This window comes from Salvia miltiorrhiza, chromosome 3 (genome assembly GCF_028751815.1).
Source record: "Salvia miltiorrhiza cultivar Shanhuang (shh) chromosome 3, IMPLAD_Smil_shh, whole genome shotgun sequence".
Taxonomy (NCBI): Eukaryota; Viridiplantae; Streptophyta; class Magnoliopsida; order Lamiales; family Lamiaceae; genus Salvia; species Salvia miltiorrhiza.
In genome coordinates this window covers 57,513,631-57,531,833 of record NC_080389.1, presented here as the reverse complement: position 1 = coordinate 57,531,833, position 18,203 = coordinate 57,513,631, and the positions used below count along the sequence as shown (strand labels likewise).

The 18,203-nt window shown below is 35.5% G+C and overlaps 4 protein-coding genes and 1 pseudogene across 4 annotated transcripts; all 5 read right to left on the bottom strand.

The window, feature by feature from the left end:
• Window positions 1-1,274: 1,274 nt before the first annotated feature.
• On the bottom strand, window positions 1,275-3,780 carry LOC131014711 (hsp70 nucleotide exchange factor FES1-like). Its single transcript, XM_057942776.1, has 6 exons — window positions 3,118-3,780; window positions 2,818-2,960; window positions 2,680-2,730; window positions 2,375-2,596; window positions 2,136-2,238; window positions 1,275-1,979 (listed from the first exon to the last, which is right to left on the bottom strand). Exons 1-6 carry the CDS (start codon window positions 3,201-3,203, stop codon window positions 1,469-1,471), a joined length of 1,116 nt encoding a protein of 371 aa, XP_057798759.1. The 5' UTR covers window positions 3,204-3,780; the 3' UTR covers window positions 1,275-1,468.
• A 1,486-nt stretch (window positions 3,781-5,266) lies between these two features.
• LOC131014709 (hsp70 nucleotide exchange factor FES1-like) lies at window positions 5,267-8,035 on the bottom strand. The gene is made up of 6 exons (XM_057942774.1): window positions 7,083-8,035; window positions 6,783-6,925; window positions 6,645-6,695; window positions 6,340-6,561; window positions 6,101-6,203; window positions 5,267-5,944 (listed from the first exon to the last, which is right to left on the bottom strand). The coding sequence occupies exons 1-6, from the start codon at window positions 7,166-7,168 to the stop codon at window positions 5,434-5,436; spliced, it is 1,116 nt and encodes a 371-aa protein (XP_057798757.1). The 5' UTR covers window positions 7,169-8,035; the 3' UTR covers window positions 5,267-5,433.
• A 1,208-nt stretch (window positions 8,036-9,243) lies between these two features.
• LOC131014708 (hsp70 nucleotide exchange factor FES1-like) lies at window positions 9,244-12,140 on the bottom strand. The gene is made up of 6 exons (XM_057942773.1): window positions 11,087-12,140; window positions 10,787-10,929; window positions 10,649-10,699; window positions 10,344-10,565; window positions 10,105-10,207; window positions 9,244-9,948 (listed from the first exon to the last, which is right to left on the bottom strand). Exons 1-6 carry the CDS (start codon window positions 11,170-11,172, stop codon window positions 9,438-9,440), a joined length of 1,116 nt encoding a protein of 371 aa, XP_057798756.1. The 5' UTR covers window positions 11,173-12,140; the 3' UTR covers window positions 9,244-9,437.
• A 995-nt stretch (window positions 12,141-13,135) lies between these two features.
• Window positions 13,136-15,908, bottom strand: LOC131014710 (hsp70 nucleotide exchange factor FES1-like). The gene is made up of 6 exons (XM_057942775.1): window positions 14,979-15,908; window positions 14,679-14,821; window positions 14,541-14,591; window positions 14,236-14,457; window positions 13,997-14,099; window positions 13,136-13,840 (listed from the first exon to the last, which is right to left on the bottom strand). The coding sequence occupies exons 1-6, from the start codon at window positions 15,062-15,064 to the stop codon at window positions 13,330-13,332; spliced, it is 1,116 nt and encodes a 371-aa protein (XP_057798758.1). The 5' UTR covers window positions 15,065-15,908; the 3' UTR covers window positions 13,136-13,329.
• Window positions 15,909-17,116: 1,208 nt separating this feature from the next.
• LOC131019052 (uncharacterized) overlaps window positions 17,117-18,203 on the bottom strand; it is a 4,478-nt pseudogene continuing 3,391 nt past the window's right edge.

Here is an 18,203-nt window from a genome sequence, read left to right as displayed (position 1 = left end):
ATGGGTCTTATTGATATTATTAGGATGTGATAGGTCATAGGTCCCTAATTTTCAGTTAATAAGAATAATTATCCTCGCGGTAACTTAATAAGACTTGATGTCTAGGTTTTCTCTTCAGAAAAACGGAAAATAGATCTTATTAAGAAGATTATTATTATTATTATTATTTCGTGTGATCTTGATTTAAATCAAAATGTGTGTGTGTATATATATATATATATATGTATATTTTCATTTCAAAGTATGAATAGCAAAGAGCACATTTATTTCAATACGAGTTTGATTTTAAAATGGGTTTGAGCGAAAACCGACTCGTGGAAAGGGCCGACGGGTGGGCCGATTTTTGGACAAATCTTGGGCCTATTTTAGGCCCTATCTATATATATAAAATATATAAAAGATCAGTACAACGGTAATACAACGCTATTTTTTCTCTCTCCCACGTTTTTTCAATTTAATCATTATATCTCTTTCCTACGATTCTCATAATCTATATATATATAAAAGTGGAACCAATATGCCTATACTATTTTCCCGCCCAAAGTGTAGCATTAATTTTAATCTTAATTAATTAATTTACACAATTCAATATTAATTTCAACATTTATTTACATAATTAATGCTGATTTTTATTTATACTAGCAAGTTCTATTTCTGATCTATTAAATTACGACTATAATTTGTTCTCATTTTCAATATAAATGCTCAATTGATTAGCATTTATATTTATCTTAAAATATTGGATTACGTGAGAATCAATACTACAAAAGTATAATAATATTTTTTTGGTAAAAAATAATCTCTCATATAATACACTAATAACATTAGGTTCTTAAACCACATTAATTTATGAGTAAAATTTTGAAGTAGCCAAAATAAAGCATAAAACACAATTTATGGCCACACATTGAAAAAAACACAAATTTTGACCATTTTTATTGATTTGGACGTTTTTAATGAGAGTGGGTCCTAAACGACATCGTTTTGTTACTAAAGCCTGTCTAAGTAGCAACTATGCATTAGGCAGGGGGTAAGGTAGATGGTTAAGTATTTTTTAGCCTTCACACTATATATCTTTGTAAACAATTCTAGCATGTCAAGGTACGTCTGGTTAGACGGTATTTATATGCGGTTTCAGACTAAACTCATATCTAATGACACATACTCAGCTATCCTATCAACTTAACTCATCAAACTATCTAATGGCACATACTCATCTAACCGATCAAACCATCAGAACGACAACATTCAATATAAACTAAATTACAAACACATTGATGCAAACAATGAACAGTTGCACATAAAGATAAAAAGTTTTGTACTTTTGGAATATATGGAAAGTACAAATATAGAACAAGATCTTGGACTTACCCACAAATAATATGATTTTGGTGCATAATTGCGCTGAACATCTCGACAAAAACTAACAATGCAGTGATATATCTGCACCCGTCCAGCACAAACTAATTCAAGCTGAGGGTCCGGGGCCTAACAACAACGGCGCTTCCTTCTTCTCGTTCTCTGGTTTTGGATCAGGATTTCTGTTTGCAGCCCAAGCTCTAAGAGGCGGCTGGAAATACTGGCTCGCTACATCTGGAGGCGGAGCGTCTTCTCCAGGGAGTGATAGAAGACCCTGCTCGAAAAGAGGTGATGGTTCGTTGTGACAGGCTTTCCAAAGAGAGTCCACAAGCTCCCTTTCCTCTTTCGCGGCTCCTAGGTCTTCAAGAGACATCTCACTGATCCCTTTGATCCTGTCTTGTAGAATCTGCTTCAGTTTGTCATCATCTTCATTTGGAGTATCGGGCTTCTCTGATCTGTCCCGAGCTAGATCGAGAAGGCTCCTTAGTGCAGCTTCGCGCACATCAGAATCCTCACTTGATGCAAGGTGCATCATGATGCGAGGAAAGCCGAGTTCGGATATGACGTTAATGTCTGAATGATTCTCACTAAGTAGATAATGGATCAAGTTCAGGGCTTTCCTGCATATCATCCATTTTTGTATCAATAAATACTAAAACTAAAATCAGCCTCAACTGCAGACTAAACCATTAATCTTTCAATGGTTAATGTCATAGCTTTTTCTAAGCTAGAAAATAAATCTCTTCAAAAAGAAGATTCATTTCTCAGACACTTACCTTTGAAATCTCACACTCTCGGAGCCCAAAGCATCTCTTAGCGCGGCGTAACCGTTAGCCAACCGGAATGCAGCAATTCCAGGCTTGTTATGCCTAATCAGAGCTGCAAATGGAAAATGAACAAGATAAAATATCAAGAAACCGTTCATCCATAAATGAACAGCAATTCACTAACAAGAGGATGCTTACAAGAGATTGCCCATAAATGAACAACAATTCACTAACAAGAGGATGCTTACAAGAGATTGCCCCGAGCGCTTTGGTACGCACTCCAACATCTGGATCAGAAGTAAAATTGGACAGCAGCGGCTCCATACCATTAGCTTCCATTACCAGCTGTTGACTCCTGGGATTGTTCTGCACGACCGTGCTAACAACGTCGGCTGCTTTTGCCCTAATGTTAGCATGTGGATTTCTAAGGTAGTCGAGGAGAGGAGCAAGACCACCAATGGAGTGAAGATCTAGCAAAGAACAGAATCATATTAATCGAAACATCAATCTGCATCAAAAAAATTCTTAAAACAGATCATAACTAAGAGCTAACCATTAGCATTGTCGATGGATTCCACTTGTTCTTGTAGCTCATCCAACATATCTACAAGTAAACAAGAATGGGAAAAAACCTCAGAAATACAATCAAGTAGCACAAATAAATTAGATGCTGAAATTCTCAAATAAACACCTTCAATATCTTGAGGAGTCACCCCCTGAGACTCCAAAACCTGCTCAGGGGTCTTCATAACAAGTGTTATCTCCTTCATTCGCTTAATAACATCAATTGTCTGCCCTTGCATCGCCTCCATAAACCATCTTCTATCCTCCTCACTAAATACAAAATTATACCAATTAAAGCACACATTTTGAATCAACCAACTAAGCATACGAATTCAACATATAGACATTTACTCAAACAAAATGAGAAACAAACTAAAATGGAAAAAAGGAGCAATTGGATTAAGAAATTGGGGAAATATGAGAATACCTCAAACTGCGAGAAGTGTTAGTACCGTCGGCGTGGGAAAGACTCCACTTAAGCAATCCTTCCCAATTAGGGCCTTCTCTTGCCATGTTTCTGCTTCTTTTTTTCTCGCAGTCAATGGATTAACGTCTGAAAAAAGATATACTAAACTATAGCGGCAATATCAGGTTTGGAGAAATAAAAGTTGGAGCGAATTAAGCGAGGAATTTATAGTTTTTCGTGGGAGAATTTGTGGGGGGTTTCTGGAATTTACTTGAAGAATCGAGATTAACGCGACGTAAACACCGACTCCACGACTCATACAGCGGGTCTCAATTGCGAACGGAAAGCGAACTGGCCCCAAACCGACAACTTAGTATTTTTTAATTTGGATTGGGCCTATTTGAAAAATACATTGGGCCATACTTACACATGTATATTCTTTATTTTCTCAAATTCACCGAAGAGATTATTATTATTATTATTATTACTTTCTCCATCCCACTCAAGGGCAGCTTCAGAATTTAACGTTGTGGGGACTGAATTTGGTGAACTACGACGTTTGAAAACATTTACACGGGGTTCGGGGGCGGGAGCATTCCGTACACTTCATTTTCATGCATTTTTTTAACAATCACTTAATATAATAGATAATTGTTCGCCATTCAATTAATTCAATATTAAGTAGATTGAAAGCATATAAAGACATACTTTTATTCTTTTTTTTTTAAAGAATGTTCCATCTTCTAAACAAATAAACTAATTTTCATTATTAATGTAATACCCCAGATTTTCGATCCTATGATTCATATGGGTCTTATTGATATTATTAGGATGTGATAGGTCATAGGTCCCTAATTCCCAGTTAATAAGAATAATTATCCTCGCGGTAACTTAATAAGACTTGATGTCTAGGTTTTATCTTCAGAAAAACGGAAAATAGATCTTATTAAGAAGATTATTATTATTATTATTATTATTATTATTATTATTATTATTATTATTATTATTATTATTATTATTATTATTATTATTATTATTATTTCGTGTGAACTTGATTTAAATCAAAATGTGTGTGTATATATATATATATATGTATATTTTCATTTCAAAGTATGAATAGCAAAGAGCACATTTATTTCAATACGAGTTTGATTTTAAAATGGGTTTGAGCGAAAACCGACTCGTGGAAAGGGCCGACGGGTGGGCCGATTTTTGGACAAATCTTGGGCCTATTTTAGGCCCTATCTATATATATAAAATATATAAAAGATCAGTACAACGGTAATACAACGCTATTTTTTCTCTCTCCCACGTTTTTTCAATTTAATCATTATATCTCTTTCCTACGATTCTCATAATCTATATATATATAAAAGTGGAACCAATATGCCTATACTATTTTCCCGCCCAAAGTGTAGCATTAATTTTAATCTTAATTAATTAATTTACACAATTCAATATTAATTTCAACATTTATTTACATAATTAATGCTGATTTTTATTTATACTAGCAAGTTCTATTTCTGATCTATTAAATTACGACTATAATTTGTTCTCATTTTCAATATAAATGCTCAATTGATTAGCATTTATATTTATCTTAAAATATTGGATTACGTGAGAATCAATACTACAAAAGTATAATAATATTTTTTTGGTAAAAAATAATCTCTCATATAATACACTAAAAACATTAGGTTCTTAAACCACATTAATTTATGAGTAAAATTTTGAAGTAGCCAAAATAAAGCATAAAACACAATTTATGGCCACACATTGAAAAAAACACAAATTTTGACCATTTTTATTGATTTGGACGTTTTTAATGAGAGTGGGTCCTAAACGACATCGTTTTGTTACTAAAGCCTGTCTAAGTAGCAACTATGCATTAGGCAGGGGGTAAGGTAGATGGTTAAGTATTTTTTAGCCTTCACACTATATATCTTTGTAAACAATTCTAGCATGTCAAGGTACGTCTGGTTAGACGGTATTTATATGTGGTTTCAGACTAAACTCATATCTAATGACACATACTCAGCTATCCTATCAACTTAACTCATCAAACTATCTAATGGCACATACTCATCTAACCGATCAAACCATCAGAACGACAACATTCAATATTAACTAAATTAGAAACACATTGATGCAAACAATGAACAGTTGCACATAAAGATAAAAAGTTTTGTACTTTTGGAATATATGGAAAGTACAAATATAGAACAAGATCTTGGACTTACCCACAAATAATATGATTTTGGTGCATAATTGCGCTGAACATCTCGACAAAAACTAACACTGCAGTGATATATCTGCACCCGTCCAGCACAAACTAATTCAAGCTGAGGGTCCGGGGCCTAACAACAACGGCGCTTCCTTCTTCTCGTTCTCTGGTTTTGGATCAGGATTTCTGTTTGCAGCCCAAGCTCTAAGAGGCGGCTGGAAATACTGGCTCGCTACATCTGGAGGCGGAGCGTCTTCTCCAGGGAGTGATAGAAGACCCTGCTCGAAAAGAGGTGATGGTTCGTTGTGACAGGCTTTCCAAAGAGAGTCCACAAGCTCCCTTTCCTCTTTCGCGGCTCCTAGGTCTTCAAGAGACATCTCACTGATCCCTTTGATCCTGTCTTGTAGAATCTGCTTCAGTTTGTCATCATCTTCATTTGGAGTATCGGGCTTCTCTGATCTGTCCCGAGCTAGATCGAGAAGGCTCCTTAGTGCAGCTTCGCGCACATCAGAATCCTCACTTGATGCAAGGTGCATCATGATGCGAGGAAAGCCGAGTTCGGATATGACGTTAATGTCTGAATGATTCTCACTAAGTAGATAATGGATCAAGTTCAGGGCTTTCCTGCATATCATCCATTTTTGTATCAATAAATACTAAAACTAAAATCAGCCTCAACTGCAGACTAAACCATTAATCTTTCAATGGTTAATGTCATAGCTTTTTCTAAGCTAGAAAATAAATCTCTTCAAAAAGAAGATTCATTTCTCAGACACTTACCTTTGAAATCTCACACTCTCGGAGCCCAAAGCATCTCTTAGCGCGGCGTAACCGTTAGCCAACCGGAATGCAGCAATTCCAGGCTTGTTATGCCTAATCAGAGCTGCAAATGGAAAATGAACAAGATAAAATATCAAGAAACCGTTCATCCATAAATGAACAGCAATTCACTAACAAGAGGATGCTTACAAGAGATTGCCCATAAATGAACAACAATTCACTAACAAGAGGATGCTTACAAGAGATTGCCCCGAGCGCTTTGGTACGCACTCCAACATCTGGATCAGAAGTAAAATTGGACAGCAGCGGCTCCATACCATTAGCTTCCATTACCAGCTGTTGACTCCTGGGATTGTTCTGCACGACCGTGCTAACAACGTCGGCTGCTTTTGCCCTAATGTTAGCATGTGGATTTCTAAGGTAGTCGAGGAGAGGAGCAAGACCACCAATGGAGTGAAGATCTAGCAAAGAACAGAATCATATTAATCGAAACATCAATCTGCATCAAAAAAATTCTTAAAACAGATCATAACTAAGAGCTAACCATTAGCATTGTCGATGGATTCCACTTGTTCTTGTAGCTCATCCAACATATCTACAAGTAAACAAGAATGGGAAAAAACCTCAGAAATACAATCAAGTAGCACAAATAAATTAGATGCTGAAATTCTCAAATAAACACCTTCAATATCTTGAGGAGTCACCCCCTGAGACTCCAAAACCTGCTCAGGGGTCTTCATAACAAGTGTTATCTCCTTCATTCGCTTAATAACATCAATTGTCTGCCCTTGCATCGCCTCCATAAACCATCTTCTATCCTCCTCACTAAATACAAAATTATACCAATTAAAGCACACATTTTGAATCAACCAACTAAGCATACGAATTCAACATATAGACATTTACTCAAACAAAATGAGAAACAAACTAAAATGGAAAAAAGGAGCAATTGGATTAAGAAATTGGGGAAATATGAGAATACCTCAAACTGCGAGAAGTGTTAGTACCGTCGGCGTGGGAAAGACTCCACTTAAGCAATCCTTCCCAATTAGGGCCTTCTCTTGCCATGTTTCTGCTTCTTTTTTTCTCGCAGTCAATGGATTAACGTCTGAAAAAAGATATACTAAACTATAGCGGCAATATCAGGTTTGGAGAAATAAAAGTTGGAGCGAATTAAGCGAGGAATTTATAGTTTTTCGTGGGAGAATTTGTGGGGGGTTTCTGGAATTTACTTGAAGAATCGAGATTAACGCGACGTAAACACCGACTCCACGACTCATACAGCGGGTCTCAATTGCGAACGGAAAGCGAACTGGCCCCAAACCGACAACTTAGTATTTTTTAATTTGGATTGGGCCTATTTGAAAAATACATTGGGCCATACTTACACACGTATATTCTTTATTTTCTCAAATTCACCGAAGAGATTATTATTATTATTATTATTACTTTCTCCATCCCACTCAAGGGCAGCTTCAGAATTTAACGTTGTGGGGACTGAATTTGGTGAACTACGACGTTTGAAAACATTTACACGGGGTTCGGGGGCGGGAGCATTCCGTACACTTCATTTTCATGCATTTTTTTAACAATCACTTAATATAATAGATAATTGTTCGCCATTCAATTAATTCAATATTAAGTAGATTGAAAGCATATAAAGACAAACTTTTATTCTTTTTTTTTTAAAGAATGTTCCATCTTCTAAACAAATAAACTAATTTTCATTATTAATGTAATACCCCAGATTTTCGATCCTATGATTCATATGGGTCTTATTGATATTATTAGGATGTGATAGGTCATAGGTCCCTAATTCCCAGTTAATAAGAATAATTATCCTCGCGGTAACTTAATAAGACTTGATGTCTAGGTTTTCTCTTCAGAAAAACGGAAAATAGATCTTATTAAGAAGATTATTATTATTATTATTATTATTATTATTATTATTATTATTATTATTATTATTATTATTATTATTATTATTATTATTATTATTATTATTATTATTATTATTATTATTATTATTATTATTATTATTTCGTGTGAACTTGATTTAAATCAAAATGTGTGTGTATATATATATATATATGTATATTTTCATTTCAAAGTATGAATAGCAAAGAGCACATTTATTTCAATACGAGTTTGATTTTAAAATGGGTTTGAGCGAAAACCGACTCGTGGAAAGGGCCGACGGGTGGGCCGATTTTTGGACAAATCTTGGGCCTATTTTAGGCCCTATCTATATATATAAAATATATAAAAGATCAGTACAACGGTAATACAACGCTATTTTTTCTCTCTCCCACGTTTTTTCAATTTAATCATTATATCTCTTTCCTACGATTCTCATAATCTATATATATATAAAAGTGGAACCAATATGCCTATACTATTTTCCCGCCCAAAGTGTAGCATTAATTTTAATCTTAATTAATTAATTTACACAATTCAATATTAATTTCAACATTTATTTACATAATTAATGCTGATTTTTATTTATACTAGCAAGTTCTATTTCTGATCTATTAAATTACGACTATAATTTGTTCTCATTTTCAATATAAATGCTCAATTGATTAGCATTTATATTTATCTTAAAATATTGGATTACGTGAGAATCAATACTACAAAAGTATAATAATATTTTTTTGGTAAAAAATAATCTCTCATATAATACACTAAAAACATTAGGTTCTTAAACCACATTAATTTATGAGTAAAATTTTGAAGTAGCCAAAATAAAGCATAAAACACAATTTATGGCCACACATTGAAAAAAACACAAATTTTGACCATTTTTATTGATTTGGACGTTTTTAATGAGAGTGGGTCCTAAACGACATCGTTTTGTTACTAAAGCCTGTCTAAGTAGCAACTATGCATTAGGCAGGGGGTAAGGTAGATGGTTAAGTATTTTTTAGCCTTCACACTATATATCTTTGTAAACAATTCTAGCATGTCAAGGTACGTCTGGTTAGACGGTATTTATATGCGGTTTCAGACTAAACTCATATCTAATGACACATACTCAGCTATCCTATCAACTTAACTCATCAAACTATCTAATGGCACATACTCATCTAACCGATCAAACCATCAGAACGACAACATTCAATATTAACTAAATTAGAAACACATTGATGCAAACAATGAACAGTTGCACATAAAGATAAAAAGTTTTGTACTTTTGGAATATATGGAAAGTACAAATATAGAACAAGATCTTGGACTTACCCACAAATAATATGATTTTGGTGCATAATTGCGCTGAACATCTCGACAAAAACTAACAATGCAGTGATATATCTGCACCCGTCCAGCACAAACTAATTCAAGCTGAGGGTCCGGGGCCTAACAACAACGGCGCTTCCTTCTTCTCGTTCTCTGGTTTTGGATCAGGATTTCTGTTTGCAGCCCAAGCTCTAAGAGGCGGCTGGAAATACTGGCTCGCTACATCTGGAGGCGGAGCGTCTTCTCCAGGGAGTGATAGAAGACCCTGCTCGAAAAGAGGTGATGGTTCGTTGTGACAGGCTTTCCAAAGAGAGTCCACAAGCTCCCTTTCCTCTTTCGCGGCTCCTAGGTCTTCAAGAGACATCTCACTGATCCCTTTGATCCTGTCTTGTAGAATCTGCTTCAGTTTGTCATCATCTTCATTTGGAGTATCGGGCTTCTCTGATCTGTCCCGAGCTAGATCGAGAAGGCTCCTTAGTGCAGCTTCGCGCACATCAGAATCCTCACTTGATGCAAGGTGCATCATGATGCGAGGAAAGCCGAGTTCGGATATGACGTTAATGTCTGAATGATTCTCACTAAGTAGATAATGGATCAAGTTCAGGGCTTTCCTGCATATCATCCATTTTTGTATCAATAAATACTAAAACTAAAATCAGCCTCAACTGCAGACTAAACCATTAATCTTTCAATGGTTAATGTCATAGCTTTTTCTAAGCTAGAAAATAAATCTCTTCAAAAAGAAGATTCATTTCTCAGACACTTACCTTTGAAATCTCACACTCTCGGAGCCCAAAGCATCTCTTAGCGCGGCGTAACCGTTAGCCAACCGGAATGCAGCAATTCCAGGCTTGTTATGCCTAATCAGAGCTGCAAATGGAAAATGAACAAGATAAAATATCAAGAAACCGTTCATCCATAAATGAACAGCAATTCACTAACAAGAGGATGCTTACAAGAGATTGCCCATAAATGAACAACAATTCACTAACAAGAGGATGCTTACAAGAGATTGCCCCGAGCGCTTTGGTACGCACTCCAACATCTGGATCAGAAGTAAAATTGGACAGCAGCGGCTCCATACCATTAGCTTCCATTACCAGCTGTTGACTCCTGGGATTGTTCTGCACGACCGTGCTAACAACGTCGGCTGCTTTTGCCCTAATGTTAGCATGTGGATTTCTAAGGTAGTCGAGGAGAGGAGCAAGACCACCAATGGAGTGAAGATCTAGCAAAGAACAGAATCATATTAATCGAAACATCAATCTGCATCAAAAAAATTCTTAAAACAGATCATAACTAAGAGCTAACCATTAGCATTGTCGATGGATTCCACATGTTCTTGTAGCTCATCCAACATATCTACAAGTAAACAAGAATGGGAAAAAACCTCAGAAATACAATCAAGTAGCACAAATAAATTAGATGCTGAAATTCTCAAATAAACACCTTCAATATCTTGAGGAGTCACCCCCTGAGACTCCAAAACCTGCTCAGGGGTCTTCATAACAAGTGTTATCTCCTTCATTCGCTTAATAACATCAATTGTCTGCCCTTGCATCGCCTCCATAAACCATCTTCTATCCTCCTCACTAAATACAAAATTATACCAATTAAAGCACACATTTTGAATCAACCAACTAAGCATACGAATTCAACATATAGACATTTACTCAAACAAAATGAGAAACAAACTAAAATGGAAAAAATGAGCAATTGGATTAAGAAATTGGGGAAATATGAGAATACCTCAAACTGCGAGAAGTGTTAGTACCGTCGGCGTGGGAAAGACTCCACTTAAGCAATCCTTCCCAATTAGGGCCTTCTCTTGCCATGTTTCTGCTTCTTTTTTTCTCGCAGTCAATGGATTAACGTCTGAAAAAAGATATACTAAACTATAGCGGCAATATCAGGTTTGGAGAAATAAAAGTTGGAGCGAATTAAGCGAGGAATTTATAGTTTTTCGTGGGAGAATTTGTGGGGGGTTTCTGGAATTTACTTGAAGAATCGAGATTAACGCGACGTAAACACCGACTCCACGACTCATACAGCGGGTCTCAATTGCGAACGGAAAGCGAACTGGCCCCAAACCGACAACTTAGTATTTTTTAATTTGGATTGGGCCTATTTGAAAAATACATTGGGCCATACTTACACACGTATATTCTTTATTTTCTCAAATTCACCGAAGAGATTATTATTATTATTATTATTACTTTCTCCATCCCACTCAAGGGCAGCTTCAGAATTTAACGTTGTGGGGACTGAATTTGGTGAACTACGACGTTTGAAAACATTTACACGGGGTTCGGGGGCGGGAGCATTCCGTACACTTCATTTTCATGCATTTTTTTAACAATCACTTAATATAATAGATAATTGTTCGCCATTCAATTAATTCAATATTAAGTAGATTGAAAGCATATAAAGACAAACTTTTATTCTTTTTTTTTTAAAGAATGTTCCATCTTCTAAACAAATAAACTAATTTTCATTATTAATGTAATACCCCAGATTTTCGATCCTATGATTCATATGGGTCTTATTGATATTATTAGGATGTGATAGGTCATAGGTCCCTAATTCCCAGTTAATAAGAATAATTATCCTCGCGGTAACTTAATAAGACTTGATGTCTAGGTTTTCTCTTCAGAAAAACGGAAAATAGATCTTATTAAGAAGATTATTATTATTATTATTATTATTTCGTGTGATCTTGATTTAAATCAAAATGTGTGTATATATATATATATATATATATGTATATTTTCATTTCAAAGTATGAATAGCAAAGAGCACATTTATTTCAATACGAGTTTGATTTTAAAATGGGTTTGAGCGAAAACCGACTCGTGGAAAGGGCCGACGGGTGGGCCGATTTTTGGACAAATCTTGGGCCTATTTTAGGCCCTATCGGTAATACAACGCTATTTTTTCTCTCTCCCACGTTTTTTCAATTTAATCATTATATCTCTTTCCTACGATTCTCATAATCTATATATATATATATATATATATATATATATAAAAGTGGAACCAATATGCCTATACTATTTTCCCGCCCAAAGTGTAGCATTAATTTTAATCTTAATTAATTAATTTACACAATTCAATATTAATTTCAACATTTATTTACATAATTAATGCTGATTTTTATTTATACTAGCAAGTTCTATTTCTGATCTATTAAATTACGACTATAATTTGTTCTCATTTTCAATATAAATGCTCAATTGATTAGCATTTATATTTATCTTAAAATATTGGATTACGTGAGAATCAATACTACAAAAGTATAATAATATTTTTTTGGTAAAAAATAATCTCTCATATAATACACTAATAACATTAGGTTCTTAAACCACATTAATTTATGAGTAAAATTTTGAAGTAGCCAAAATAAAGCATAAAACACAATTTATGGCCACACATTGAAAAAAACACAAATTTTGACCATTTTTATTGATTTGGACGTTTTTAATGAGAGTGGGTCCTAAACGACATCGTTTTGTTACTAAAGCCTGTCTAAGTAGCAACTATGCATTAGGCAGGGGGTAAGGTAGATGGTTAAGTATTTTTTAGCCTTCACACTATATATCTTTGTAAACAATTCTAGCATGTCAAGGTACGTCTGGTTAGACGGTATTTATATGCGGTTTCAGACTAAACTCATATCTAATGACACATACTCAGCTATCCTATCAACTTAACTCATCAAACTATCTAATGGCACATACTCATCTAACCGATCAAACCATCAGAACGACAACATTCAATATAAACTAAATTACAAACACATTGATGCAAACAATGAACAGTTGCACATAAAGATAAAAAGTTTTGTACTTTTGGAATATATGGAAAGTACAAATATAGAACAAGATCTTGGACTTACCCACAAATAATATGATTTTGGTGCATAATTGCGCTGAACATCTCGACAAAAACTAACAATGCAGTGATATATCTGCACCCGTCCAGCACAAACTAATTCAAGCTGAGGGTCCGGGGCCTAACAACAACGGCGCTTCCTTCTTCTCGTTCTCTGGTTTTGGATCAGGATTTCTGTTTGCAGCCCAAGCTCTAAGAGGCGGCTGGAAATACTGGCTCGCTACATCTGGAGGCGGAGCGTCTTCTCCAGGGAGTGATAGAAGACCCTGCTCGAAAAGAGGTGATGGTTCGTTGTGACAGGCTTTCCAAAGAGAGTCCACAAGCTCCCTTTCCTCTTTCGCGGCTCCTAGGTCTTCAAGAGACATCTCACTGATCCCTTTGATCCTGTCTTGTAGAATCTGCTTCAGTTTGTCATCATCTTCATTTGGAGTATCGGGCTTCTCTGATCTGTCCCGAGCTAGATCGAGAAGGCTCCTTAGTGCAGCTTCGCGCACATCAGAATCCTCACTTGATGCAAGGTGCATCATGATGCGAGGAAAGCCGAGTTCGGATATGACGTTAATGTCTGAATGATTCTCACTAAGTAGATAATGGATCAAGTTCAGGGCTTTCCTGCATATCATCCATTTTTGTATCAATAAATACTAAAACTAAAATCAGCCTCAACTGCAGACTAAACCATTAATCTTTCAATGGTTAATGTCATAGCTTTTTCTAAGCTAGAAAATAAATCTCTTCAAAAAGAAGATTCATTTCTCAGACACTTACCTTTGAAATCTCACACTCTCGGAGCCCAAAGCATCTCTTAGCGCGGCGTAACCGTTAGCCAACCGGAATGCAGCAATTCCAGGCTTGTTATGCCTAATCAGAGCTGCAAATGGAAAATGAACAAGATAAAATATCAAGAAACCGTTCATCCATAAATGAACAGCAATTCACTAACAAGAGGATGCTTACAAGAGATTGCCCATAAATGAACAACAATTCACTAACAAGAGGATGCTTACAAGAGATTGCCCCGAGCGCTTTGGTACGCACTCCAACATCTGGATCAGAAGTAAAATTGGACAGCAGCGGCTCCATACCATTAGCTTCCATTACCAGCTGTTGACTCCTGGGATTGTTCTGCACGACCGTGCTAACAACGTCGGCTGCTTTTGCCCTAATGTTAGCATGTGGATTTCTAAGGTAGTCGAGGAGAGGAGCAAGACCACCAATGGAGTGAAGATCTAGCAAAGAACAGAATCATATTAATCGAAACATCAATCTGCATCAAAAAAATTCTTAAAACAGATCATAACTAAGAGCTAACCATTAGCATTGTCGATGGATTCCACTTGTTCTTGTAGCTCATCCAACATATCTACAAGTAAACAAGAATGGGAAAAAACCTCAGAAATACAATCAAGTAGCACAAATAAATTAGATGCTGAAATTCTCAAATAAACACCTTCAATATCTTGAGGAGTCACCCCCTGAGACTCCAAAACCTGCTCAGGGGTCTTCATAACAAGTGTTATCTCCTTCATTCGCTTAATAACATCAATTGTCTGCCCTTGCATCGCCTCCATAAACCATCTTCTATCCTCCTCACTAAATACAAAATTATACCAATTAAAGCACACATTTTGAATCAACCAACTAAGCATACGAATTCAACATATAGACATTTACTCAAACAAAATGAGAAACAAACTAAAATGGAAAAAAGGAGCAATTGGATTAAGAAATTGGGGAAATATGAGAATACCTCAAACTGCGAGAAGTGTTAGTACCGTCGGCGTGGGAAAGACTCCACTTAAGCAATCCTTCCCAATTAGGGCCTTCTCTTGCCATGTTTCTGCTTCTTTTTTTCTCGCAGTCAATGGATTAACGTCTGAAAAAAGATATACTAAACTATAGCGGCAATATCAGGTTTGGAGAAATAAAAGTTGGAGCGAATTAAGCGAGGAATTTATAGTTTTTCGTGGGAGAATTTGTGGGGGGTTTCTGGAATTTACTTGAAGAATCGAGATTAACGCGACGTAAACACCGACTCCACGACTCATACAGCGGGTCTCAATTGCGAACGGAAAGCGAACTGGCCCCAAACCGACAACTTAGTATTTTTTAATTTGGATTGGGCCTATTTGAAAAATACATTGGGCCATACTTACACATGTATATTCTTTATTTTCTCAAATTCACCGAAGAGATTATTATTATTATTATTATTACTTTCTCCATCCCACTCAAGGGCAGCTTCAGAATTTAACGTTGTGGGGACTGAATTTGGTGAACTACGACGTTTGAAAACATTTACACGGGGTTCGGGGGCGGGAGCATTCCGTACACTTCATTTTCATGCATTTTTTAACAATCACTTAATATAATAGATAATTGTTCGCCATTCAATTAATTCAATATTAAGTAGATTGAAAGCATATAAAGACATACTTTTATTCTTTTTTTTTAAAGAATGTTCCATCTTCTAAACAAATAAACTAATTTTCATTATTAATGTAATACCCCAGATTTTCGATCCTATGATTCATATGGGTCTTATTGATATTATTAGGATGTGATAGGTCATAGGTCCCTAATTCCCAGTTAATAAGAATAATTATCCTCGCGGTAACTTAATAAGACTTGATGTCTAGGTTTTCTCTTCAGAAAAACGGAAAATAGATCTTATTAAGAAGATTATTATTATTATTATTATTATTATTATTATTATTATTATTATTATTATTATTATTATTATTATTATTATTATTATTATTTCGTGTGAACTTGATTTAAATCAAAATGTGTGTGTATATATATATATATATGTATATTTTCATTTCAAAGTATGAATAGCAAAGAGCACATTATTTCAATACGAGTTTGATTTTAAAATGGGTTTGAGCGAAAACCGACTCGTGGAAAGGGCCGACGGGTGGGCCGATTTTTGGACAAATCTTGGGCCTATTTTAGGCCCTATCTATATATATAAAATATATAAAAGATCAGTACAACGGTAATACAACGCTATTTTTTCTCTCTCCCACGTTTTTTCAATTTAATCATTATATCTCTTTCCTACGATTCTCATAATCTATATATATATAAAAGTGGAACCAATATGCCTATACTATTTTCCCGCCCAAAGTGTAGCATTAATTTTAATCTTAATTAATTAATTTACACAATTCAATATTAATTTCAACATTTATTTACATAATTAATGCTGATTTTTATTTATACTAGCAAGTTCTATTTCTGATCTATTAAATTACGACTATAATTTGTTCTCATTTTCAATATAAATGCTCAATTGATTAGCATTTATATTTATCTTAAAATATTGGATTACGTGAGAATCAATACTACAAAAGTATAATAATATTTTTTGGTAAAAAATAATCTCTCATATAATACACTAAAAACATTAGGTTCTTAAACCACATTAATTTATGAGTAAAATTTTGAAGTAGCCAAATAAAGCATACAACACAATTTATGGCCACACATTGAAAAAAACACAAATTTTGACCATTTTTATTGATTTGGACGTTTTAATGAGAGTGGGTCCTAAACGACATCGTTTTGTTACTAAAGCCTGTCTAAGTAGCAACTATGCATTAGGCAGGGGGTAAGGTAGATGGTTAAGTATTTTTTAGCCTTCACACTATATATCTTTGTAAACAATTCTAGCATGTCAAGGTACGTCTGGTTAGACGGTATTTATATGCGGTTTCAGACTAAACTCATATCTAATGACACATACTCAGCTATCCTATCAACTTAACTCATCAAAACTATCTAATGGCACATACTCATCTAACCGATCAAACCATCAGAACGACAACATTCAATATTAACTAAATTAGAAACACATTGATGCAAACAATGAACAGTTGCACATAAAGATAAAAAGTTTTGTACTTTTGGAATATATGGAAAGTACAAATATAGAACAAGATCTTGGACTTACCCACAAATAATATGATTTTGGTGCATAATTGCGCTGAACATCTCGACAAAAACTAACACTGCAGTGATATATCTGCACCCGTCCAGCACAAACTAATTCAAGCTGAGGGTCCGGGGCCTAACAACAACGGCGCTTCCTTCTTCTCGTTCTCTGGTTTTGGATCAGGATTTCTGTTTTGCAGCCCAAGCTCTAAGAGGCGGCTGGAAATACTGGCTCGCTACATCTGGAGGCGGAGCGTCTTCTCCAGGGAGTGATAGAAGACCCTGCTCGAAAAGAGGTGATGGTTCGTTGTGACAGGCTTTCCAAAGAGAGTCCACAAGCTCCCTTTCCTCTTTCGCGGCTCCTAGGTCTTCAAGAGACATCTCACTGATCCCTTTGATCCTGTCTTGTAGAATCTGCTTCAGTTTGTCATCATCTTCATTTGGAGTATCGGGCTTCTCTGATCGTCCCGAGCTAGATCGAGAAGGCTCCTTAGTGCAGCTTCGCGCACATCAGAATCCTCACTTGATGCAAGGTGCATCATGATGCGAGGAAAGCCGAGTTCGGATATGACGTTAATGTCTGAATGATTCTCACTAAGTAGATAAGGATCAAGTTCAGGGCTTTCCTGCATATCATCCATTTTTTGTATCAATAAATACTAAAACTAAAATCAGCCTCAACTGCAGACTAAACCATTAATCTTTCAATGGTTAATGTCATAGCTTTTTCTAAGCTAGAAAATAATCTCTTCAAAAGAAGATTCATTTCTCAGACACTTACCTTTGAAATCTCACACTCTCGGAGCCCAAAGCATCTCTTAGCGCGGCGTAACCGTTAGCCAACCGGAATGCAGCACTTCCAGGCTTGTTATGCTCATCCGAGCTGCAAATGGAAAATGAACAAGATAAAATATCAAGAAAACCGTTCATCCATAAATGAACAGCAATTCACTAACAAGAGGATGCTTACAAGAGATTGCCCATAAATGAACAACAATTCACTAACAAGAGGATGCTTACAAGAGATTGCCCCGAG